General features: G+C 55.3%; 5 protein-coding genes across 5 annotated transcripts; 1 reads left to right on the forward strand and 4 right to left on the reverse strand.

Annotated features, from left to right (window-relative positions):
• Positions 1 to 769: 769 nt before the first annotated feature.
• CH63R_01064 (FK506-binding protein) lies at positions 770 to 2,455 on the reverse strand (the record flags this gene model as incomplete). The annotated part of the gene is made up of 4 exons (XM_018296039.1): positions 770 to 975; positions 1,039 to 1,699; positions 1,759 to 2,229; positions 2,369 to 2,455. 4 exons carry the CDS (start codon positions 2,453 to 2,455, stop codon positions 770 to 772), a joined length of 1,425 nt encoding a protein of 474 aa, XP_018164401.1.
• Positions 2,456 to 3,306: 851 nt separating this feature from the next.
• CH63R_01065 (ThiJ/PfpI family protein) lies at positions 3,307 to 4,416 on the reverse strand (the record flags this gene model as incomplete). The annotated part of the gene is made up of 2 exons (XM_018296040.1): positions 3,307 to 3,530; positions 3,645 to 4,416. 2 exons carry the CDS (start codon positions 4,414 to 4,416, stop codon positions 3,307 to 3,309), a joined length of 996 nt encoding a protein of 331 aa, XP_018164402.1.
• Positions 4,417 to 5,592: 1,176 nt separating this feature from the next.
• Positions 5,593 to 7,780, reverse strand: CH63R_01066 (Sphingomyelinase family; the record flags this gene model as incomplete). The annotated part of the gene is made up of 3 exons (XM_018296041.1): positions 5,593 to 6,737; positions 6,838 to 7,063; positions 7,211 to 7,780. 3 exons carry the CDS (start codon positions 7,778 to 7,780, stop codon positions 5,593 to 5,595), a joined length of 1,941 nt encoding a protein of 646 aa, XP_018164403.1.
• An 8,580-nt stretch (positions 7,781 to 16,360) lies between these two features.
• On the reverse strand, positions 16,361 to 17,135 carry CH63R_01067 (Fms interacting; the record flags this gene model as incomplete). Its single annotated transcript, XM_018296042.1, has 3 exons — positions 16,361 to 16,402; positions 16,461 to 16,704; positions 16,777 to 17,135. 3 exons carry the CDS (start codon positions 17,133 to 17,135, stop codon positions 16,361 to 16,363), a joined length of 645 nt encoding a protein of 214 aa, XP_018164404.1.
• A 3,072-nt stretch (positions 17,136 to 20,207) lies between these two features.
• On the forward strand, positions 20,208 to 21,923 carry CH63R_01068 (Izh family channel protein; the record flags this gene model as incomplete). Its single annotated transcript, XM_018296043.1, has 2 exons — positions 20,208 to 20,420; positions 20,592 to 21,923. 2 exons carry the CDS (start codon positions 20,208 to 20,210, stop codon positions 21,921 to 21,923), a joined length of 1,545 nt encoding a protein of 514 aa, XP_018164405.1.
• Positions 21,924 to 25,255: the final 3,332 nt, after the last annotated feature.

Raw genomic sequence — 25,255 nt, forward strand, 5'->3', positions numbered from 1 at the left:
ATGGTGCTTGGTCTGCCGGCATGTTTTCTGAAAGATTGGCGAGCAGCCAAGAGACGCGAGAGGAAGAATAGGCTACCGCGCACGAGTACACGAACTTGGAGGAAGTTACGGGAGCAAAGCCCCCCGTGGTTGGCTATCTGACATCGTGTTGAGCTCATCGGCAGGCGGTATATCTCCCAGCCGACACGGTAAGAACTCGTAACATTGGACCTACTTTGGAGCGTATCGATTCCAATGGCAGATGTCAGGCGCGACTAGTCGCAGGGCACATAGCACACAGCAAGGCAAGAACAACAAGGAAGTAAGGAGATGGTTTTTTATTTCGTGTTCAGGGGAAACAAACCGGAGCTAAGTACAGCCCGATCGGAAGAAACCATTCGTGTCCGGTGAAGAAAAATCCTACATCAACAGAAAACTCATTTTAATGGTACGCCAATCCATGCAGTGTAAGTCCTCGCCTCGTCATCCCATCGAATAGACTCTGCTTCTCGCAGCCACAAAGCGGTTGCGGATCTTCGCAGACAGCCACAGGTCGGAGACTATCCATTGCGGCACGGCGCAAAGCGCGACATGACGATTCCTTTTTTTTTCGCCGTCACACATCATTACAAGGGAAAGTCAACGTCTGGGACCCCCGAGGGGGGCTAAGCCAGTCCAAGCCATGTCTTTCATGGCAAGCTCGCTGGGCAGGTGTGTAGAATACAGTGGGAAGCATCCTGAGTCGGCGTTTCGTCGCCGAAGGCGGTCGTGCTGTTCAGCAGGTAATCGTTTACTTAATCTCGAGCAGCTTGACGTCGAAGGTCAGGGTGCTGTTGGCGGGGATGCCAGGCAGGCTCTTGGAGCCGTAGGCAAGGTGGGCGGGGATGGTCAGGCGGCGCTCGCCACCGATGGTCATGCCGAGGACACCGATGTCCCAGCCCTTGATGACCTGGCCCTTGCCGGCCTTGAAGGAGAAAGGCTTGCCCTTCTTGTTGGCTGAAATTGGATGTTAGCATGCGGGAATAGAGCGCAGAGCCGGATAACGCATCATGGACTTACCATCAAAGACCTTGCCGTCGTCGAGCTTGCCAATGTAGCGGACACCGACGGTGTCGCCGCTCTTGACAGCACGGCCGGAGCCGACCTTGCGGTCGTCAATGGTGACGCCTTGGACGACCTTGACGCCGGCAGCGGGCTTGCTAGCCTGCTTGGCCTTCTCAGCGGAGCCGGTAGGGCCCTGTTCGAGGTTCTTGGCGAACTGGACCTTCTTGTCGGACTTGGGGGTGGTCTTCTCCTCAGTAGCGACAGCCTCGCCCTTGTTGTTCTTGAGCTTCTTCTTGTCCTTCTTGGAGAGCTTGGAGTCGGCAGCGTCAGCCTTGATGAGGTCGTCGAGGCTCTCAGCGGCGCGCTTCTTGCCCTTCTTGCCGGCCTCAACAAGCTTGGGGGCCTCCTCCTCGTCGGTGTCGACCTCCATGACGCGGGGGTCGGCAGTGTCGTCAAGTTCGTCGCTGTCCTCGTCGGACAGGCCATCCATGCCGTACTCAAGCTCATCGGGAGACAGGTCGTACTCGCCGTCCTCATCATCCTCGTCCTCATCGGAGCCCTCCTCCTCGTCGTCGATAACATAGTTACCAGTAAGGTGGACGGTGTGGGTGCCGGAGACAACGAAGAAGACCTTCTCGCCCTCTTGGACGGTGATGTCAAGGGGCTGCTGGTAGTTCTGTCGAGTTGTTAGCGGGGAATCCTGGGTATTGGCGCAGTCAGTTTCGTGCAACTTACGCGCTCGGTATCGAGGGTGCAGAGGACAAAGTTCTCGAGGTCAAGACCGTCATCATCCTCGTCCTCGCTGTCCTCCTCATCCTCCTCGTCATCGTCGTCAGAGGCCTTAGCCTTACCCTTCTTGCTGGACTTGCCGTTGGGCTTGGCGTCGTCCATGTCCTCGTCCGACTCCTCGGCGGTAACAGCCTCGATCAGTTTCTTAAGAGACTCGGCCTGCTTCTGCTTCTTGGAAGGGTCGCTGGGGCCACCGTTGGGCTCATCATCGTCATCAGACGACTCTTCGTCGCCGTTGGCGGCAAGGAGGGACTTGAGGTAGTCCTCGTCGATCTCATCGTCCTCGTTGGCCTCGAGGTCATCGCCGAAACGCTGCTTGACCAGACGCAGGGTAGAGCGGGGGATAGTGGGGATGTTGCCATCAGCATCGGCTTCCGGAGCCTCGGTAGGATCAATGGCGGCCATGGTGATGCGGAACTGATGAATGTAGAGTCAGCGACGGTCCAATGATAGAAGGCGCGCGCGCCCCGCGCGCGCCTTGCGCATGCCGCGATCTTGATCGCAGACTATACCGAGCCACAAACAAGCGACAAAATGGGGCAGATATTGCACGTACCGTGGCAGGGAAGTCAGGAGAGGCGGGGATAAGGACTTCGCCGGGAGGAATCTCCAGCCCGTAAAGAGCGACAGGAAGCTGGGCCATTTTGGCTGGATGTAAGGTGGTACGGAGAAAGGGGATTAAAAGGTGGTGCTCTTGCACTTGTCTATAGGGCAGGAAAAGATCGAAACAATCAAAGACCGTTTACTTGAAGATGTGGTTCGGGTACGGGAGATAGTGAAGAAAAGGAAGTTGGGGTTGGATAGAGTGTGAGAGGAAGGTTGTATAGAAAAGGCGAGGATCTAGAGGAGCTTTTGCCTGAAATTTTTTTCCCTCGACTTGACGAACAGACGGCACCGAACTTTTTTTTTTTTTTTGCTCTGCCTTGGCCTCGACCCCACCGCTGAAGCCGCTAGTGCTGCCTTATCCTGCCTTATCGCTCTTATCCTCCCATAGCAACCTCTGTGCAACGGCAGGGAAGGTGCGTCTGGGGGAAAAGCTGCATTGGACCCTTGTTCAGAACTGCCCCAAAAATTGGATTCCGGGTGCAGAAGGGCGGCGTTTTTGTGGACGGTGAGAGCGCCATCGAGCCACCGAGAAGCATCCATTCATTCGTACACCGCTTTCTGCCTGGGCGCCTGTCTGTCTCCCATTTTGTTGACGATGTCCCTGGCCCGCTTCCACAGCTGGTTTTCTGACTGACCTTCTGTCTTGAGCGAACAGCCGCAGCAGGGAACCATAGCACGTTGCTTGGCGATGGTGCTTGGTGGCCTCCATCTTCCTTCGTCGCCATTGTGGAAGCCAAGTAAGGTGTGATGTATTATTGTTTGAGTGGATTGATTCATGGGAGACAGCGTCCTCCTCAGTGTGTCTCTGGCTGTCTCCATCTGCTCTGCCTGCTCGGCTCCCGGTTTACCCTGTGACCTCCACGCTTCTTTCTCGCAATGTCCGAACTTTCAAATGTCCTTCTTTTGCACTTGCTCGCTCGGCTTCACGAACCAGGCCTTGACGATCTGCCACACAAACCCCAGAAGAAACCGCGCCTGCCTTTTCTCGTACAACTGCGTTCTCTCCCCAACCTCGGCCATCTGACATGCAATCTCGGCAATGGGCGCGGGGAAGTGCTTCTCGCTGCTTCGCGCGTACGCCGCGACGAGGTCGTTTCCGTTCGTGATGCCGCCTGCCGTCGAGTCAGCTATGCAGTTCCTCTTTCTCCGTATTGACTCGCAAGGATGGCCGAGCACTCGCCGATAACACGCGTAAGTCCAAGACCGGAAAGGAAGAAAGAACATACCACAACTCCAAAAGTTCCCATCCCGATACCACCGGTACTTCTCCCCGACAAACTCGGTCTCGGGAAACCGCTTCCTTAACAAATCCTGTATGCCCCTCGGCCCGCAGACCGTTTTCTCCTTCAACAGACCCGCGGCGCCGCACAGGAACACGCCCGTACACACGCTCAACACATCCGTTACTTCCTTCTGCTCGGCGTGGCCCCTTAGAAACCCGAGGACACCATCGTCCCAGCTCGCGTTCGGGTCCGGGCCCGGGACGAGCACGATGTCTAGCTTGCCCGGCTGCACGTCCGGATGCGAAATGTCATGTGTAGCTTGCATCTTGACACCCGCCGTGAGCTGTAGGAGGCTCTGAGAGGGTGGCCCCGTGGTCTCGATGCCGACGGCAGGGGCCGCGGTAATGTGAAAGAAATTCACGCTGGGTGCCAGAGCGGAGATGTGCTTTGGCAGCATGGGCAGTCCACCGAGGTACTCCTTGGACATCATCGCGAAGACGTCGATGCACGCCATGTCGAGGAGCTGGCACTCGGACGGGATGAAGACCCCGATTTTGACTGCCTTGTCGTTCGCCATCCTGTCTACTGTCTGTTCTCGGCGGATTCGTATGGACTGATTATGTTGATTTGGGTATGGTAGGAAACGAATAGCTGGGCCGCTCTGGTCCTTAAACTTGTAAGTAAACCAAGGTCTTGTATACAGCATCTCGAGCCTAGAGACAAGTTGCAGGAACACGCCGGCTACATATATACGCCAACACGATTTCCTGTCCATCGAGCCTCGCTCCTGGGAACCAAGTGCAAGGCCATCATCCACCCCGCCACGGACCCGGATTAGGCCAGCGCTTTGAAAAGTCTCTGGAATCTCGCCAAGGCCAGAGATACGGGCTAACGACGGGAGGTCTGATTGGGTGGGGTCGACATAACATCCGAGAGGTCTCGGGGCCTTGCGGCTCTTAGTCGGACGTTCCGCAAGATGCCAATCATGACGAATTCGTTGGGCACTTTAGTGATGCCCGTCACTGTGTTCCATGCTCAAGTTATCTGTCGCAGTTTCTGGCGAATGTGTACCGTGCGCAATCGAAACGTTGGTTTTGTGAGGACGGGTCCATATCGTGTACTACAAATGCGATACTAGAGAACCATTGTCCCGCGTCGCTCTCCACACCTGTGAAGACATCAGATAGTTGATCCTTGGACCGATATTGGGCAACCACTTCAGTATCTCTCTAGGGGAAAGCTTGATAATGTAATTCACATCAATTGTATCGTTGTGGCAACGTTTCCTGTTGGCCACCGTTCCGATTCACGTCTTAGCGTCAGTTGCCATGATCATGAATCGTTCTATGTACACACAAAATTAGATATTATAGGACTCGTCCATATTAATGGGCTCCGGGATTCGGTGATGTCGGCCTCCCCTCCCCGACTTGCCGCTGGAGCCCATTCTCAACTGTTCCTGCTGGGCTTGTCCTGTCCCCAGCGGATGCAGTCGTCTTTCCTCGCTCTCTCGGCATCTTTCTGCCGCTGGTGGTTGGACCTCATCATGCTGGCGTGGATATGTCCTACTTCTCTTTCCGCTCCGTCGTCTTCCGTATAAGCGAATGCACTTGGACGGCTCTCTCGCTCGTCAAGTTCCTACGTGTTGCTCCGAGAACTCCGGTTTGAGGCCCCATGAATACCCGAAAATCTCTAGAATGCCGATACCATGCCATGCCATGCATATCAAGAATGCCCTCATCTATGTACACGTGAGGCTCTCGGGAGCCCCGACTTCTTGAAACACGTAGTCGAGTTAAAACCGCCGCTTGGTGGGTCTTGCTGAAATTGGGCTGTGCGTCGAATCGAAGGAATAAAGGGGGATATCGCAGCTCGCGCATGATCATGCTTGGAGGCGACATCCGGTTTGAAGGGGGTTAAAAAAAGATAACATCGAAGGGAAGAATTGTCGTTACGCGATGTCAGCTGCCGTGAGAGATTTCGCTCTTTGCCGGGTGACCTTTTTGCTGACAGAGTAGACGAGGTCCAGCGTCCAGAAGTGGCAGAGCTGCGCCTGGGCACAGGGGATAGCGCCGTAAAGGGGAGCAACCAGGGGGACCATGGCGTAATCGATGAAGTTCTTCTTGACAGTGCGGTAAGAAAAGTTCATGCCCTCAGACAAGCCGGCCTCGGTCATCTCACGCTGGCGAGACTTGACACAGATGCGGTGGAAACTCTCGTACAGGAAGAGGTAGAGAGCGATCTCCATAAAGCCGAAGGTACGCAGGATGTTGCAGACGTCAAAGATCCAGCTGAGGTGTGCAACCTCCTCATTGCCCTCTGTAACCCAGACGTACAGGGTCGACGAGATGACGAAGATGGTCATCTGGAGGGGTAGGAAATGCGCCTCAAACAGGCGGTGGAACAGGTAGACGATACGCTCCCAGTTAGGGGACTGCAGGGTGTCGTGGGTGACGTCGGAAAAGACGCCGCTTTCTCTGGGCTGCTCGGGATCCTGTTGGTCGAGAGGCTCGGGAACGTAGACGTCAGAGGCATCGCCCATGGAGTTGTGCAGAGGACGGAAAGCACGCGAGGTGTGCTTCCTTTCCTGCCAGAGTTCAACGACCTTGCGGAGAGCGTAGCCAGAGTCGAGGGCACCCCACATGTGCCTCATCGCCTGCTTGTAACGAGCTTGCATGTCCGAGTAGATGCCGCGAAGACCCTTGGAGCCGTTGCCGCAAACGTTGCTCTGGCTGACGGGGCTAACGACGGTTCTGACAGTCAAGTTGCCGTTTAGTGCGAAGAAGCACTTCAGATACATGTGCAAATCCTCTCCGATGGCTTCGTTGTCACAATCCCAGCCGCCAACACGGTCAACAAGCTCCAGAGGTACCGAATAGACAGAGGTGGGCGGCGCGATGGTCGAGCCAGAGTACAATCCAGACATACCACCGGCGCCCCAGAGGATGTCGGCAACGCGGACAATGGCGGGGACGCTGTGCGCATTACGGTCGAAGATGATTGGAGCAGCGTACAGGGTGGTCTTTGCCGTTTCGGGGTAGGCCAGGTGCATCGTAGTCAGCAACGCGAAGAAGTTGGCAGAGAGGTGGCTGTCGGCTATAGGCACCCCACGTTCCTGTCAGCGATTCATCCTGTACGCGCAAAAATTGGAAACGTTGACTGTGACAGGTTCTCACAGCCTGGCATGCGCACGTACCGTCAAGACCCGTGATAATAACATCCTTACGGGCAGCCATAGAGTATTTGGGGCTCAGCTTGCGGGCAGCCCATGCAACGTTGCTTCCCTTGCCAGCAGATTCTCCAGGGATGTCGGACGGGTGGATGGTGTAATCGATGCTGCGGAACTTCTTGACGAATTCCTGAATAAGAGTCATGGCCTTGAGTTCCACGTTGGGCTCACGTTGCTCCATTCCTAGGTAGACCTACATCGGCGGGTTAACGAATGTTCAGTTTGATGATGCGACAGTGCATGGGTGGGAAACGCCATTCGATGCCTTGGCGATCATTGCCTACACCGGCCAAAAACCAACGGCTTTGGGCCGCAAGAGAAACAACAAGGAGATACTCACATCGTAACAGCTGCGAGCCTGGGGGTGCGATGCCAGAACCTCGAGGGTTTCCTTCAGCGTGTCCATTTCCTCCTTGTAGTTGGGAATGATAATGGCATGGATGACACGGTCGGCTTCACCATCGCCATCAGTGTAGAGTTCAGGCTCGGTGTCGCCAGCCTCGCTGCTGGACGCAGAGCAGGCGTGAGAGGATGTCAGGGTCTCCGAGCTGGACAGGGAGGTCGAGGAGCCGCGGCGGCGGTGCGAGAACTTGTAGTCCCTAAGGGTCTTGTTGCGAGCGATCTTCTTCAGCTGGCGGGTCATGTCGAAGACGGCATAGCAGCACCGGAGAGGGAAGGCAAAGACGAGTATGTGAATGAACAGGCAGTAGTAGGCGTAGATAACAGTCCAGTAGCCGGCGCCCTTGGTGGTCGCGGTCGAGGTCGGGGCGCTGAGGCTGTCTTGATGGAGATAATTGTAGCCATGAGCCGCTGCAGCTGATTCCTTCGAAATAACCCAATAACTCAGGGCCAACAGGCCCAGCATGGCCAAGCCGCCGACGCGGCGCGATGCCCAGGCGAGGATGGACATGGCGATGACCGAGGGTGGTATTTGTTGAGGCGCGGTGCCAGCGAAAGATTGATCGACAGGAGAGCGACAGTGACGGATGAATCACGACGGAAGGCGACGTTGTCTGTCTGTCGAGGCAAGTAGCCGAGAAAGAGAGATTCCAGGAAAGAAGCCCAGGGTAGTTTTGCTCTAGGGAGAGCGAGACCAACAAGCTGCAGGCAACAGGCGGGAGAGGGAGAGAGGAATGGAGAGGGAAGGAGGGCGGAGGCACGAGTAGCAGGAAAACCTCGGGTCCGAAATTGGTCGAACTGGAGCCCTACCCAAACAAGTCGATGGTGGTCTCTTGCTCTCTCACTCTGTCTTGAGCGTTGCGTGGATGGATGGGGGGAGGAGGGAGGGATGAAGGTGACAGACAGGAGGCGACAGAGGGGGAGGAGAGAAAGAGGGAAAAAGGGAGAGACTTCGAAAAAATTAAAGTGCTTCTTGTCGGATGATATTCACGGGAAGGGTAGCGACTAATGGATACGGGACAGAGGAAGAGAGAGAAGGAGGGAGGATGTGCAAGGTTGCAAGAGTGGATGGTTTGTTGGATAGGGACTGTGACATGGACGAGGTGGACACAGTACAGAAAGTCAGCCGTCAGGTAGGCAGCAGGCAAAAGGTGTGTGGTAACTCGGTAAGGTGGGCTTCCCCGTCTGCTAGTATGACGGGGAGGTACCGCACTCTAGAGGTATAGGTAAGTAGGCTACAGGGGGGGGGATGGTAAAGGGGGCGCACACCTTCTCTCCGTGTCTCTCCCTCTACTACCCATCTTTTCGCTTGCTCTACGCGTCTTTCTCTTACGCTGCGCCTTTGTGAATTCGCCCTTCTTGCTGTGTTGGACTAACCGGGACTAGTTTCTGCGTGGAAAGAGAAAGGGTCTCAAGCAGGTAGGTACCTCCGCTTAACCAGCGCCAACGCCCCGACTGGGTGTGGAGAAGCCGATGCTTGAAGTACCATCCAGTTGCCTCTTCATCCCATGTGCGTCAGTCTCTGGGAAGGGTTTGATTTTCAATTCGTTTCCAACAACGCAGTTTGAATCTGATGCCAGTGGTACTTCCTGGGGAAAAGACACTGGCCTATGCCGGTGCGGTTCTAAGCAGCCCAGCCGCCTGCAATGCAAGACGAGACAAGACGTGCAGACGGGCAGACGCGGGCTGGGGGGACGCGGAACCCGAACTGGGCCTTGGACTGGACGATGGGGTGGGAAATCTCCTTAGAATCTGGCAAGAGGGCGAAAGGGGGGTTCCCAAGCACATTGATGGTAGCTGTAACAGACTGGGGTTACTAAGGTACCACGGATCTGGACAACTGAAGCTTCAACAAAGCTACAACGCTGGGCAAATAGGAGAAGCGAGGCGAGGCAGAGGGCAGAAGCGGTGGTGTGAATGGAGGGTCGAGCAGGCTGGCCCTGGGTCGAGGACTGGCTTCAGACAAGACGCAGCCTGCTCTGTCATTGGTCCGTTCTAGATGAGCCTAGGGGGTGTGTGTGTGTGTCGCGTAGAGGGCTAGTGCATCTCGCCCGCTCGCATCTGGCGGGCTGCCTCTTGTAGCGCCTCGTTAATTGCTCTAAAGCGAAAGATACGTGTGCTCGAGAGATAAAAGAAGCGGGGAACACATTCGGGCTAACAGGGATTGACTGGCCTGAGAATTTTCTGCGCTTGCACTGAATCGCCCCGCGGGAAATGAGAAGTGGGAAATTACCGAGAGCGGTCAGCATCCGGCACTGGGTACAAGCGGCATGTAGCCTGGCTACGGCTCCAGCTCCAGGAAGAACAAGAACAAAGACTGCATGCCACGCATGTCTGGTCATCTTCTCTCTTGCCTGTGTAAGTGTCTCCTTTTCGACTGCTGCTGCTACTCCTTCTATCCGTACTACAACACTCTGTACTCTGGCATAGCGTAGAATATCCTCCTTGAGGTACGGATATATTGCTGATACTCTCATCGTTGCTACGTTTTGCCAAACTACGTCACCCGTCAAGGGTGAGTATTGATGCTGCCGGGCTGCAACACCGCCACACTTGGCGGAAGAATTCTTTACTGGAATCTTTTTGCTGTTACTGTTGACTCCTTGGCCATGGAAGCTGGGTCTGATATTGAGGCTTTTTTCCCTTCCATCCAATTCGAGCTCCGACGGTCTCCAGTCTGCCCAGCCCCAATGCCCAGAGCTGGTTCTCCTCTGGAGAAACTCTCGTGGACTTGAGCCAGCCTGGCAATCCGCGTTCAGCAGAAGGCATAAGGTAGTTGCACCATTCACCCCGACTGGGGCGTAATTTGGCAGATTCTCCGCACAGTGCGTGATGATGATGCAGCAGTGCCAAGCTCGTTGGCCAAGGACCGCTTACTGCCCGTGCCAGACACGCTAAGATGCCGTAGGGTCGCTCCTCCCGCTCTGATGATACTTCCTCCGCTAACAGACTTGCATCGCTCGGGGTGCCGCCGTGCCTAGTAATTACTACCTTCAGTGTCCACTATCCACTGTCCATCACCCGTCCACTGCTCAGTGGGCCCTCTGCATTACTTACCAGATAGTGTTGCCTGTCTCTATACTCCGTACAGAGTACTCTGTTCAGAGAGTTCTTCTTCGCCTAGCCAGGACTGGAGTCCGCGGATATGGAATTATTTCGCATACAAAAAGAAGCACGGACTACGGAGTATCCAATTCGTACGGATATGCAAACCATCGATGGGGCATAGACAGGCCCTGGAAACTCTCGTTCCAATCAAGGCCAGTAGAGAGGCACAAACATGGGAGACACAGGGCCCAACTGCCCATTATTATTGTTTCTGACTGATGGCAGTTCGGGCGGCACCCGGCGTTGGAACAATGACAATTGCCTCCTATCTGTGGAGGTAGGTCCCGGAGGCCAGGTCACAATGCTTAGCCATTTCTAGTGCGTGGGGAGCTGCTCGGGGCGGTGTAGTAAGCAATCGAAGCTTAACCTCACGCCTCGCGCGCCTCACGCTGGACGCCTCACCGACCGGACCCCTTTCGTCTGATGACGAGTGTTTCCAGGCCTGAATCTCAATGGAAGCTTCTCTCGCCTTACCTTCCTCGGTAAGCATCAGATCAGCTAATGCGAGTGGGATGCAACTAGACGGGTCAGTATGCGAAGGGGCATCTAAGCCCAAGTGAGCGGCGACACGGTTTCTCAAGGACTTGATGGTAACTTCCATCCTCCACGAAGGAACCCGCGGCAGTGGAGCAAGGACCAACTCAGTCCGTCACATGCGGTGTTGCTTTGCTTGCCTTCAGTCCCGAGCCCTCGCACTTCGTCCTCGATGCCAATGTTGTTAGCCCGGTGTGCCAATCTTCGACGAGCCACTTCTACCAGCATGCTCGTTTCGTCGAAACGTCTTGCGAGTCTACTGACATGCTCGTGCCCATGCCACCATAGTCTTGTCAGCTGTTTGCGGGCATGATAACGAAGAGCCGCAGTTGCAGCTGACCTATCGCAGCCATGTTTGAACAACTATTTATAACCCACAAGCCTTTTCAGTCCCGATCCTTGATGCTTTGGACTTTGGGTCAATCATCCCAATCAGTCACAATCAACTCCGGCCGCCCCAGCCAGACGCCACTGCCTTGAGCCTCTGGCTAACCCTCCGCGCCTTGGAATCGCAAGCACATTCTGCCTGTACCCGCGTTTGCCAGGTCGATGGGGACGAGCACATTAACGCCACGGATGCCACCTCTGGTGCCACAGGACGACGGAACAAAGACGGTGTCCTGGAACCCGTAGCTAGGCCTCTGCCATGCATATATGCGAACAAGTGCCATAACACACGGCGGGCGGACTGAGGCGATTGTTTGTATCGTTGTACCCCATATCAGCATGCAACAGCATGCAGCAGCGATGTTGCAGTGCTCCTCCAACTACCCGGCCACATGCAAAGTGGTACGTACGCCAAGCGGAGCACATTGTGGCTCAGCCAGAAGAGGAGGGAAAACGCGCCTCTTGTTGGTCTCTTCTACACAATAGCTAACAATCTCTCGGGCAACCATTGGCCTGTTGACAGGCTTCTGCAAGACTTGTCGTCGAGGTTGCCGCAGCTTCAGTGGGGGCTTGGAACATAAAAAAGCTGTGGCTGCCGTCGTCATCCCCAAAGCCATATTGCGGCATCGTCGTCATAGGGCAACGGCGTGCGACCCTGGAGAGACGAGGACATGGGTGCCAGGCGAACGAAACACTCCACACAGGCGAAATGCACACCACATGGGCATCGGCAGTGCAAGGCAGTCCGGCGGCATGCTTGCCAACATGTCATCCCATATCATTTGAATTGGACTTGGACTTGGACTTGAACGGGACGCGGTCGTAGTCGCGGTCAGTTGTCGCTCGCGTCTTCGTTCCCGCAGGGATCGCGTCGATGATCGCGTGCCCTGACAAAATTGGCCTGCGGCCGAGGCCCTACGACGACTTTCTTGGTCGTCCCACTGTCGCCAAACCTTCACTTGGTGCCCGTTCTTTGAACCTGGCACTCACTCTCTCTTCCCTAGCCCCATCCGATGACAGTGCCCCCTTCCCCGACTGCTTCTAACCGAGCTAGCGAGCTAGACCGGGATATTGTAGCGTGCCAGGATACCGCTGCTATGAGGCCATGTGAGCCTGAGACTTACATTGCACACTTCTCCGGTTGACTCTCATAGCATGCTCTCTCTTCTATGCAGTTGTCAGAGTCGCGACTCTCCTGGAGAGGAAATCTCAAGGTTCGAATCTGCGAGAACAGAGCAACAACCCCTCCACCCATCCGGCAGCCAACCTGTCTGTCGGGCCTCATGTAGCGACGGCAGCTGGCGCAGGAGATTTCGACCTGCAAGCTGTTTGCCTGGGTGTCCTGGCCACACTACTGATACTACCCCTCCAATACAGACATGTGCTTCACAAGCGCATACCACTCGCTATCACAACTCTCAGTCCACTCACACTCGGGCTCACAGACCCTTCGGACGGTTGAAATTGGTCCATGCAGCTTCAGCGTGGCATCAGGAGCCGCATCAGCATCGTCGGATGGCCGCCGTCGGGTTCTAGCCCATTTCACCAGCCGCTACACAAACGCCTACCGCGACCAGGCCTGCTGGTGCTGTCAGCAGCACCTGCATCATCATCGAGGCTAATTCCATAGCGCTTCTTTGTGTTTTGCGCTTGGTTAACAATAGCAATGCATAGGCATGTGAGATCAGACACATGTTACGCATATAGCACACTAAGGCAAAGTGAAGGAGCAAGAGGTATCCGTACCTCGTTCATATGCTTCATGCTACATGAGAAGGCCAGCGACGCCAACCTCTCAGTTTGCGGGCATGTCGACGAAGAAGCGCTCTCAGAACCCAGAGGCTAGGATATGGAGGAAAAGAACAGACCGTGGCCTATCCTTGCAGGCGATGGTGCTTGTTCCTCTCCCGATCGGATCAAGGTCGCCAGGTTTCCTTCCTGCAGAGAGGTATCCGTACCTTGATCTCCTTCTCCGCCTCACGCTCTTTGCAATTTCAAAGGCGCAAGGGAAAACTTCCTTTTTTTTCGTGCTGAACGATGCAGCATGCCCCCCACCTTCCGCCACCTCGAGAAAGGGCAGAAAGTGTGTTTTGGCGACCGACATGGTTGAAGCGCATTATCAACTGCTTTCTGGACAACATGCGGATACATTGAGAAGTCGCCCAATGTCTGGTATCTTGATGGCTTACTTGGGTATTCCGCGGGCAGCGGCCGACGCAGGTGCAGGTAAATTCCCCTCCCGGTGCCGCGGACCCCCGCCGGGGAGCCAGGAGCAAGCGATCCGACAATGACACAATGATGAATTCAGGCTGCCGCCAGCTGCCTGTACTGCCCGTATCAGTAGGTGTACGCTTACAAGGATTGAGAGGATGGGCACTGGGAAGTCCCAGAGGCACAATGGCAAAGGTAGGGGCAAGCTGCCGGATGGTGGGGCCAGCGAGTCCTTGGCGGGCCGGCGTTTGAGATTGAACGTTTCTGATGCTCCGAACTTGACTGGCAAAAGCAAAACGACATGGAGTGTCGGGCTTCCTGACCAACCATTACACGTGTACCAACCGGCCGCGTCGAAATGGTCCGGCCGCCAACAAGACGCTCTACTTTTGTCCAGTCTTTGGGGCGTTTTCTGGGGGTGGCCCGCCTCCGTCTTTGTCGGCCTGGGATCGGGTTATTGTAGTGGTTGACCGTTCACTGGAGAACCAGGTTCTCACCTCGCGGGGGGCCGTCCCCTAGCCTCGCCGTTGCTGGTCCTCAACAACGCCGGCCGTCTCCAAGCTTGGTATCGCGGCACCCACGTTGACCCGCAACAGCAACCGCGGATCACCATATACTGCACCACATGCAGACAGACTCCTTGCAGAAAACAACGGCGGGGGTCAGCGAAGAGGAGCAGCCCCAAGGAGAAACGAATGAAGGCGAACGAAAGCCAAGGAATGGGGCCCGTCGTTCCTTGACCCCCGTCGCACAGTACACCGGCTACAGTAGTACACTCACTGAACATCGACGATTCGACGCTGTCGCTGTCCCAATGGGCAGCGACCGCATCTGGCTTGCTTTGGTCCTCCAACGTCTCCTTGGCGGGCTTAGCCCCATCCATCCATCCATCCATCCATCCAACCCCATCATCATCCCTTGTGTGATCACAATTTTGCTGATTTCTTCTGCCTTGGCGAGTTTGGCCCTGTCGGTTCTGGCCTGCTAACACACCCGCCGGCGGTCCCCTATTGGGTCAACCGCTTCATGCTTGTATCCGTCGCATGCACGGAGTTGAAATTAAAGTTGGAAAATTCGGACTTGACTCAGATACCTCGGTTCCCAGTGCGCGTATTGAGCGAGCCATCGGTCCAGAAGCTGCTGTCATTGAGAGTAAGTTGCAAGGTCCAACGGGAGCCTCCCAAACATCCCCCCCAAAAGACAACGCACGCTAGAGTAAGTTGATTGTTGCCGCGGCGTTCATTGAGTTCCCTCTGAACTTTTGATATCCACAGCCAGATATTGCTTTCCCAGCGCAAAACCGATGGTTTGCCCTTGAGACAACGATTACATAGTATATGGGACCGGCAATGGCACTCGGACTCGTCCGGTCAAAAAGTGGCATGTTTCAACGTGTTGCGATTCAGAAGTTCGCCCCGTGGTAGGTATTCGCCCTGCGTGTTTGTCAGCACACGGATAACCGCCGGGCCCGTCTTGTCGACCGACGGGGTCCTGCCTTTTTTTCTTTTCTTTTTTTCTTCAAGGCGGGAAACAAGTGTGAAACAGGCCCTGAAAGACGGCCGAGATGGGACATACTCCCACATCACGCATCCCGAAGCCAGCAAACCCCCTGGGCAACGTGGCGTCGGCAATGAGATGGGATAAGGGACGCTTTGGAGCCCCCAGTGTCAACTAAGCAGGCCGGCAGATCAACGTCTCCGGTGACCCGTCATCCTGTCCTAGTCTCTTCTCGAACTATGCGGCCGTATCACCGGCCGTCAATGCCGCGATACCAGACGAACGGACCCTTGGCTTACGGATTCAACGGGCTTCTGGACAGCTTCGCCATCGCTGAAACGGGTTGCCCCAGGCGCTCGAGTCAAAAAGTGGCCAAAAAGAGAAAGTTCACCCGGGGCTCTTACACCCCGTGACCCCGATGGCCCCGATGGCCCCGATGGCCAGACGGATCGACCAAACCAGTCTCCTGGCGGGATTGACATGTGGCATCATCGGATCCGGGGTGAGACCTTCGGCTGCCCTATGCGTGACGTCTGCTATTCGACATGGCTTTGGTTCTGCCGGACCGTCTCGTGGGCGCCCGGACCTACGCCGGCTCGGTGAATACTCAGCGATCGACCGGCCGGCCGGCCGGCGGTCAGCGGCGGGTCACAATGTTTGAACAGGAGCCGGCTAGCCGACTATCTCGCAAGTCTGAAGACAGTTACTAAAGTACACGGTTTTATTGATGTGTGTGTGTGTGTGTGTGTGTGTCTCTCGTTTCAGAGAATTGATGTATGCGCAAACGAGACGTTGCACCTGCAGACCGTTGTGGTGGCGTTGTCTACGCTACGAGAATGCGATATTTGTTCTCTACTACGAATGCCAAACTTTTGTGGTCTCATGTATACCCGCTTCACGGCCCCCTTGCCCCTCGAAATCACGGCGCGGACGACCGAGCATCACTCATCGGCTCCGTCGGCATCAAGTCTGGTGGTGCCTACCGACGCGAAGTGCCGAGTTTTTTTTACGTTCTCGCCCCGTAAGCCCGTCACTTTGCTCGAAGCGGAAATAGCCAACGAAATGACATCGTCTCATCAAGGCAGACGAGCAAGGTTTTGGCTTCGGTCCGGTCTTGTGGCACTCCAGGTATACGCTTTACCTGTGGTGCGCCTGGATGGAGGTGCGTTCGTCCAACAGTATGCCGTGTCAAGGCCAGAGGGTCCATCCAAGCCTCGGGATACGGGTCTCGGAATGTATCTTCGGCTCATCCTGAAAGTCGGATAGGCACGTCTAGTGTTGGTTGCAGGCCAGACATGCCACATGTCTCCAGCAATAAAGGATATCAGATCAGAGCAAAGTGTTCCGAGACAGCTCAGACCACCTTCTCGAAGAGTTCTTGGATGGGTTTCGCAGCCTGTATCATGGGAGTTAGCACGAACCGAGACGCACTCGAGCCAAACTGGGTAACAAACGTCGATGAATTTCTCAAGGTCCTTGTCGAGGTTGGCCAAGTCGTCCTTGCGCTTCTTGTTATCCGCGATGAGCTTTTGCTTCCTTCCTACAAGCTCCAGCCTCTGCTGCTCGAGGGCCTCCCGCTCCGCTCTCTCGTGGCCAATTCGTGCAACCATCATGGCGTTCTCATCGTCGTCAGCGTGCTCTGGATGCAGGGCAACAAAGCTTTCGACGGGGATGAGAGAGAGCTTCTGGTAAGTATGGCTGGTTTTCCATTGTCAGCACACGTTCTTTGTCAACATCCAGACCCCTCTTCACCGCAGTGACACGACATACTCGTAGGACCCGCACGCATCGATCTCGCCCTCGAGGTGCCTCTGTTCGTAGTACAAATTCTGCAGCTGGAGGTGTAGGCGGTCGACCTCGTGCCGCGCCTCGGCAGTCTGGGCCTTTGTGTCCCTGGCGTCGAAGTTGGCGGAGCGATGCAGACCACGCAGCTGGGAGATGTTTGTGAGCAGCAGCTTCTGCTCCTTGGAGAGCGTCGCCTGCAGCTGCTCGACGGCGCCGCCGGTCTCCTCGGCCCGGGCGATGTCGGAGAGGAGCTGCAGCAGCTTGAGAGCCTGGTTCTGGGCGTCGCCGGAGGTTTGCAAGACAGCGCCCAACTTCTTGTCCGATACCAGGTCGTTTACGGCCATGGCTGCGGTTTGAAGGTCGTCGCAGGGAGGTGGTGGATGTGGTGGTGGTGGGGGCGGTTAACGCAGAGGCTTGCCGCTAGATGGTAAAGACCAGTACGGTTCGTCGTCGGACAAGGAAGGCTTTTGTTGGTCGGCGATGGGAATGCGTGGTTCGTCGGGGTCGTGTTGGAATGTGGGCTTTGGACGCGCCCCAAGACTGAGAAGTGGGTGAGATCGGATCGGTGTATCGGGTGTTTGGAGAGGGCCAGGCGGATGGACGGAACGAAGAACGGCTCGCGTGCCGCTACGAGAGCAGCGGTTTGCAGGGTGTGGTGGTTATGGTGGTGGTGTCGATCGTGGCTCTGTCGTTTAGGTGGTGGCCTCTGTTATTTGTCCCCTCTTCGCCTTGCTCTTTTCTTTTTCTTCCTCGTCCGCTGAGGTTGACAATTGCAGAGACGCCTGATCGGAAGGTCCATCGGGTGCGACATGGCGGACGTTGGAAAATCAATGCAGCCGCAGGGGGCCGTGCCCTCCGCCCAGCTCCGGCGGTTTGCTTGGGTTGGAACGCCCTTGCCCGCAGCGGTACAGCGGCGCCCCGTCCCACGTCCCACCCACCAGCGGCCTCAAGATTGTAAGAAGCATCGGCGGCAGCGTTAGGAGGAGAGGCAGGGACGGTCGAAAGCCCACAAATCACATCGCGGGGAGGGGGGCTGGAAAATCCCACGCCTGGACGTTTAGTCGGCTCGCATCAGCGAACCTGAGCCATGAGACAGGCGAGACACGGACGGGCCGCACCAGCTTCACCAGGAATGCACCGCATCTCTGCCAGAGCATTCAAGGGCAGCACGCTAGGGGCTTAGAGCCTGGCATGATGTCTCGACTAGGTAGTGATATGGCTGTTGTCGCATGTGGTTTGCCGCCTCCTGGGGGTCTTGGTCCATCACAAGGCACGCTAGGGCTGGGGTTTCCGGTTTTGCTTGGCCCTACGTCGAGCGTCATTCTCGGACTGTCGTGGCTGGGCTAGCAGTGGCAGGACTCCCGACTTACTGCAAGAGCATCAGCATGACGAGCCTCTTGGGGGGCAGAACTGGATGGAGCAAGTTTCGTCGGTGTGCTTCTTTACACATGACACATGATGGCTTGTCGGCGTGAAAATACGTGTTTCGGAGCACCCTCATGCAGCGCAAGTCATGGATTTATCAACCAGGGATCTTGAACAGCTTGAGCGCCGTCATCGCCCAGCTTCGTCGGAGTTCTCATGTGGGAAGCGGGCTCGGCGCCGTTGACAAGTCCCCTCCCTTGGAGCCAATTAGTAGTCACAAGGCATTGACGGCCAGCCGGTTGGCCCAGCTTCCCTGACGTTCAGCATGTTCTGCAGCAATGCCAGCATTGTCACTGATCGCCGCCATCCCAAGGCTCTTGGGCAAAAGTCGGCAAGCACCTGCATATCCTCGGACATGCTATCCGTAGTCACAATATTCCCGCCACGCCGCGTGCGTGTGCACAACGAATGACGACTGTTGGTGCCGCGCGCTCATAGCGGGATGTGGCCGCCCCCCACCCCCCTTACCCCATCTGGCTCTGGGCGCCCGCGCCTTGGGCCGAACTTTACCGGCGCGCATGCAACGCATTACCCGCCGTGCCCGCCCGGGACAACACGCAAAAATGCGAGATGCGGGATGCGAGATGTTGCGAGGTTAAAACAAAACAAGAAGGGAAAGGGGATGGGATGGAGAGGAGGAAGGGGAATGAAACGATCACTAGGGAATATTGAGTTTCTGGTCTTGTTTCCCTCGCAATGTGCAGGATGAGAACTCTCGGCGCTGGCGGACACTCTTGGGCAGAGTAGATAGAACAAACCCCCGACGGATCTCGAGGGAATTTCTCGTATGTAATTCCAACTACTCAATGTCACCAGAACGATGCCCAACTTCCCCATTTCTCTTAGTCCATGTTATTCCCTACTCCTTCTGCCACTCCCTCCCTCCCACTTTCTTCCGATGGACGGGCCCATGTCCCTTTACAGTTGCAGAAGAGTCTCCAGTATGTCTGTAAAGTCCGTAATCTACTAGGATTTTTTTTTTTTTACTCCTCCTCATACCCTCGGCACATCTGGAGAGCCGCTCGCTGATGGTTCGTAATGCTCTCTCCCAGCTCCTTTCCACGGTCTCTCTTTTCCTTTCCTCCTTCTTTCTAGGAGTAATTTGACCTGGATGTTGTATCTTGCAGCAGTCTCTCATCTAAAAGAAGTTCGCCCCTCGCGCTCGGTCTCTCTTCCGATCTGTCAAAGCTCACCCCCCTTGTCTCTCTTCTCTTCGGTCTCTCCCTTGTCAAAGAACTAAGACTGAAAGGAAGACAAAAGCATACACACAACAAAAACAACAACTACTGCTACTGCTTCAAACGCACGGGCAGCAACCCACCGTTCGCCAGTAGCTCACTGGCCCTTTTCTTGGTCTTCGGAGCAGCTTCCCGCAAAAGGCACCAACAACTGGTCGCGGCCGCAACGACATTCGCCATCCTCTCCAGGGTCCAGGTGGTTTTGTCGATCCGCTCTCTCCCGCTAGGCCCCGGCCAATCCAGTTTCTGCATTGTTGAGATCCCCGACCGCCCGCCGCCTGCCGCCCAAGAGACCCAAGACCCTCAACAGACTAGAACGTTTTTTATTTTCCTAAAGAAGCCGTCACCTTTCCCATCACCTCTCGGTTCGGTCCCTGACTGGTCTCTCTCGGTTCCTCCCCACCATCTTGCACTGCCCGCTCTGACCCTCCCCTCCCTCCCCTTGGTGTATAAGCCAATTGATTCCCTCGCCTCCCTCCCGTGGGCTTACCCGTAAACATCGACTCGTCCGCAGCTCCAACCACAACCCCCTTCGTCTCACCCTAAAGACGAGAGCCGCCGCATACCTTCAGTGTAACACAGCCAGCACCACAACCACGGCACCATATCGGCACGTGCAAACGATTCGATCGAGACCGACGTAGAAGAGACCAACTCAACCTCACTGCGGTCACCTTGCCGCCGAGCCCGAGCCTTTACCGTTCGGAGCCAACCGCACATCTCTTGTTGATTCTCAAAACTGTTGGTCGAGTGATGGAACCCCTCGTCAACATGACTGCCCTCAAGTCACCCTGCAGCGGCTCTGTCATTCAAGACGACGACGAGTTCACTACGACGGCCACAGCGTCCGGCGCTCAGACCGAAAGCACCGAACTTGCCCGGAGAAGACGACACTCCTTCTTTATCCCTCGACGCAAATCTATCGTCAACCACATTATGGACGGGGAGGAGCATTTGTTACTCAAGGTAAGCCCGAATTGATTCGGTGGTTCAGCCTGTCTCGTGATGCCTGGCGTTTGTTTTGTTTCTTCTCACACAACGGCGATGTCGGACGAAAACAAACCCCGACCGAAAAAGAAGAAAAAAGGAAAACTATATCGGATCGCTGACATGTGCTCGTGTTACACCCACCACCAGGTCGACCTTTTCCTGTCCGAACTCGAGCGTCGCCTCGAATTCCTTGAAAAGTATGGCGAGCTTACCTTCGATTCGAGCATCTCCCGCGCCTTTTCCACCCTGCAGACCGTCCGCGCCCGGTGCTCCCACGCTTCGGAGGAGGTCCTCGGCGCTGGCCGCAGGCGCCTGCACATTATGGTGGAGACGCTGGAGGCCCGCTACCAGGAGGCCCTGGCCTCGGCCGAGTCCCTCAACGAGAAGGCCCGTGTCGGCATCGAGCTGCTCGACGACATGCTCACCGAGTTCGAGAATCGCGCCTACAAGCTGCGCGAGCAGGGGCTCGCCAACGCTGCCGACGCCGCCGGCGCCTTCATGAGCGAGGGTCGCCGCGTCGTCGACGGCGGTATCGAGCTGGCGAGGGAGGTCGTCGACGAGGGTATCGAGAGGGCCATGCGCGCCGCCGAGAACCTTGAGGAAAAGATTGCTCTCGCAGTCGCGCGGGCCCGGGAGACGAAGCTCATCGCCTACGACGACCTGCCCGTGCCCTGGCGTATCAACCCGCACATCCGCGAGGGTTACCGCTTCACCGAGTCCAAGCTCGAGTGCATCTGGTCGGCCTTTGGTCTCTCCAACGAGCTCGTCAACATCTGGTCACACGCCATCGGCCTTGTCATCGTCCTCGCCGTCGCCCTGTACTTCTACCCTCGCAACGTCAACTTCCAGTTCAGCACAAAGACGGATATCTTCATCGCCACCGTCTTCTTCTTCACTGCCTGCCTGACGCTCGTCTGCTCGACCATCTGGCACACCATGAACGCCGTGGCCGACGTCGACGCCATTTCCATATTTGCCTGCGTCGACTACACGGGAATCTCGTTGCTTATCGCCGCCTCAATCGTCACGACCGAGTACACGGCCTTCTACTGCGACCCTGTGAGCCGCTGGCTCTACATGAGCACGACGGCCTTCCTCGGCATCGGCGGCGTCATTCTGCCTTGGCATCCGACCTTTAACGGAGCGGACATGGCGTGGGCCCGCGTCGCATTCTTTTGCGGCCTCGGCGCCACCGGCTTCCTGCCCATTCTGCAACTCTACTTTTCCCACGGGCCCGAGTTCGTCTGGGAATTTTACACCCCAATTGCCAAGAGCATCTTCGTCTATCTCCTCGGTGCATTCGTGTATGCGAGCAAGATCCCCGAGCGCTGGTGTCCCGGCATGTTTGACTACATTGGCGGCAGCCACAACTTGTGGCACCTGGCGGTCCTCGGCGGCATCCTGTTCCACTACACGGCCATGCAATCCTTTTTCACAAACGCCTTCAGACAGGCGCAGGGGGAGTGCTCTGTTTTCTGAGCTTGTCCTGTAGGCTTTTTTACGTCTGAAGATGAACCCGGCTGCCGATGGACGATACTCCGTTTCAATGGACAGATGGCTGGGACGTGTCAGGCGCAGGGCTGTGGCGGACGTACTGAACACCTGCCTAGTTCCTTGGAGAGGTTTCACTCGCCAACTTCGAATCCAGAGGGACACGGCGGCTCCGGCAACACAACAGCAGCGCCGTGAGCACCCCACTTAAACCCATCAGCTCTAGTAGCCCAATGGTCATTGGCCAAGAGCCGCTCCAGCTACTCGACGCCGAACTGGACTCAGTCTCGCCCTTGGCGTCTTGCGGTCAATACGTCTTTCATGATAGGTCAGTAACGGCTCAATGGGTATCTCGAGCAATACCTTGATATTGCCGTGTCGAACGCGGCCCGATGGCGTGGAAACCCGAGACCCAATTTGGGGAAAGGAGTCTTCCGCAGTCCTCACTGGCTTGCCAACCGACCATTTGATCCAGGTGCTTCTGAATACAGGGCAAACCCTTTTCAATTCAACAATTTACCGCGTGAGCTGTCTGCAAGCGGCTCGCTGTAGACGACGATGGACGATAGAGTTACATGCGCTTTGCAAGCGTCGGACACTCCCACCCACAGTAGTTCGCTCCAATGGCTTCGATAATGTCTAGAAGGAACTATAGATTAGACGGCAATCTTTGGTGACTCAAAAGCTAGAAGCGTCGGGCAACTAGCCCTTTAATTGAATAGATATCCGCTTCATCAAAGTCTACAAAGTTCGGCAACCTTGCCGCGCTTTGCAAGCTTTACCTGCAGGCACCGCTACTGCGTGATATTGGTATTTTTAACCTGCCCCAAAATACAGATGACGCCCGAGATATTCCATACACACACACACATATTTGCAAACCAGATATATCACTTTCAAATGACGCCCAGTGGTGCAGCGACTGCTAGCGTTAGCTAGAAACTTTGGGGTAAACCGCAAGCAAATATATTACATGCACTAACAACCTGCTTTATTGGATGTTACAAAACGCAACTGTAATGAGGGAGCTGGCAAGGGTACAATGCATGCCTACCTAAGGTACCTAGGCATTGAGTAAACCCGTCAGGCGCGATGAGAGTCTTGCCCGGTATGTTTACGCACCTCAAGACATCGTCACCCCGCCGCATTATCGTCATACGTTGTCCGGCAGACAATGGGCCCTCCAACGATGGAAGCCTGGTTTCTCCATCCCAAATGCCGTCCCAGCAATGATACAGTCCTGTCAAGCAGACGACCTGAGAGCCTCGAGAGTAAAGCTGCAGGGTGCCGCATCAGGTCCGGCTAATAACTGGCCTTTCGGTACTCATTCCTTGAGCAGAGCCAGAAGGGGGAGATCGCCAGTCATTTAAAACTGCCTCGTCGACGGGTAAACGGTGCGGTACGCAAGGCTGAGAAAGAAGGATCGCAACGACCCAGGAGCTCTACGAGCTGTTGCGACTTTGACAGAATGACTAGTCTCATCAAGTAACGATGGCGTTGGGGACCAACGACGGTCGCGTACGAGTGACCAACCATTCACAGATGTTGATTGATGTTTTCCAGCGGGAAACGCAGATGTCGCTGGTGGCGTCACAACGTTATGAAATATCTTCAATCAACGGTTGGCTTTACCGTCTACGACGGTTTCGTATCGTTACCACCACGCCCGACTCTGTCTGTTGTGAGAATTAATACGTACGGTGAATGGCGTTGACTGTCTTTGTTTTGAGTTTCGGGCCTCTTTTTTCTGCTCATGGTACGTTACGCATCGTTTGATCTTGGCACTCCTCAGGTCCCCTCTAATGCTGCGGATAAGTTGGGACGACACTGCGATGTCGACGGTTTATCTGTCTCTCTCACCCTTTCAGTTTCTCTCTAACGGTGCTTTTTACTGGGTTTCCCTATCTATGAAGCCAAGTGGGTTGTTGGATATCCATATTTACCTTTGGATGATGGAGTATCCAGACTCTATCGTTGAACACTGGGCGTGGGTAGGCTATTGCATGTTGTCTGGAAGGCAGATGGCTGTTTGGGATCCCCAGCTGGATATTATTTCCTTCTGATGAAGACACTACATTGCGTTGCGCAGAGCGTACCAGGAAAATGGGAGTGGCTCGCGGCTATAAACTTGTGCCGACTCCGGGCATCCGTCTGACTTGACAATTGCCCTGTTCTAGACCTTTGGGGCTTTCTAGTCTCCTGAGCGTGTGTTCAAATAAACCCAATAACCGCAAACAAACTAGGACAACAGCAGATTAGGACGACAACAGCTTGGGGGTTTTACTCCTTCAAGCTCCATCTTTCTCTCCGGACCTGCCAAAGTGACGCGGGATCAATAACTTGGCAGGGCAATTCTAGATGATAGATTGCATCTCCATGTGACCTTATGACCTCTTGAACAAGCTCTTGTCTTATTTGAAGTTTGTGAAACGGCAACTTCGAGGCAGCGAGTTGCCACAACTTAACCACAAGAGGACTCAACTCTAGATGCCACGTTCCTCGCCAAATCGCCGAGGCATTGTCTCGGTCAATGCGATATATAAACGCACAGGCATGTGCCTTTCCCCCATTCCAGAGCACAAATGTGTGTAGCTTGGGCATCCTCTGGACGAGGGCACTGGCTCGGCATAGCAAAGCCTCGATTTGCTTGCTTTTTTCCCCGGTCGTCCTGTAGGAGCTGTGATGTAAGCGCCAAAGATTGTAGATGCGACCAGCTCCACGTCGAATGGCAGTGTCGAAATACCTCTTCTGCATTGACCATGAAGGAGATGGCAAAGTGTTGAAGGTTGAGACTTTTAGATGCCAAAATTGCACGAAGCCTTTCGCTAGGATCACCCAACCCGAGCCAGAGTATACGGGCTGGCCGCTTGGGAAACGGATCGTAAAACTTGTAGGCGTCTTCAAACACCGTTAATCTCTTCAGGGCATCTGGAAGACGAGTTCGAATGGCAAGCCCAAGAACTATTCTTGACGTCAGCACTGGATGACCAAGATGTATTTGCTATGACAAGATGATATAAATTTGTACAAGGGTTGATACGCACCTAGATCCTCAAGTTCTTTGTCCGCAGCGCTATATGGCGCCCACGGCTCATAGGAGATGCTCTCTAGACCTTTGAGTGCGCCAATTATCAGACCCAGTCCCCAAGGAGAAATACAACGCCGAAGTTGGCGACGGATAATGAGACAAGTGACTGCTTCAACGCGGGGTAACGTTTCGTGGAACACTAGATAGATAGGTCGGAAGAGCCGTAGTACAGCCGACCTTGGAGGACCTTTAACTCTTTGGCCACGCACCCAGCCATGTTGCAGGTCATGAT

The sequence above is a fragment of the Colletotrichum higginsianum genome, chromosome 1 (genome assembly GCF_001672515.1).
Source record: "Colletotrichum higginsianum IMI 349063 chromosome 1, whole genome shotgun sequence".
NCBI lineage: Eukaryota > Fungi > Ascomycota > Sordariomycetes > Glomerellales > Glomerellaceae > Colletotrichum > Colletotrichum higginsianum.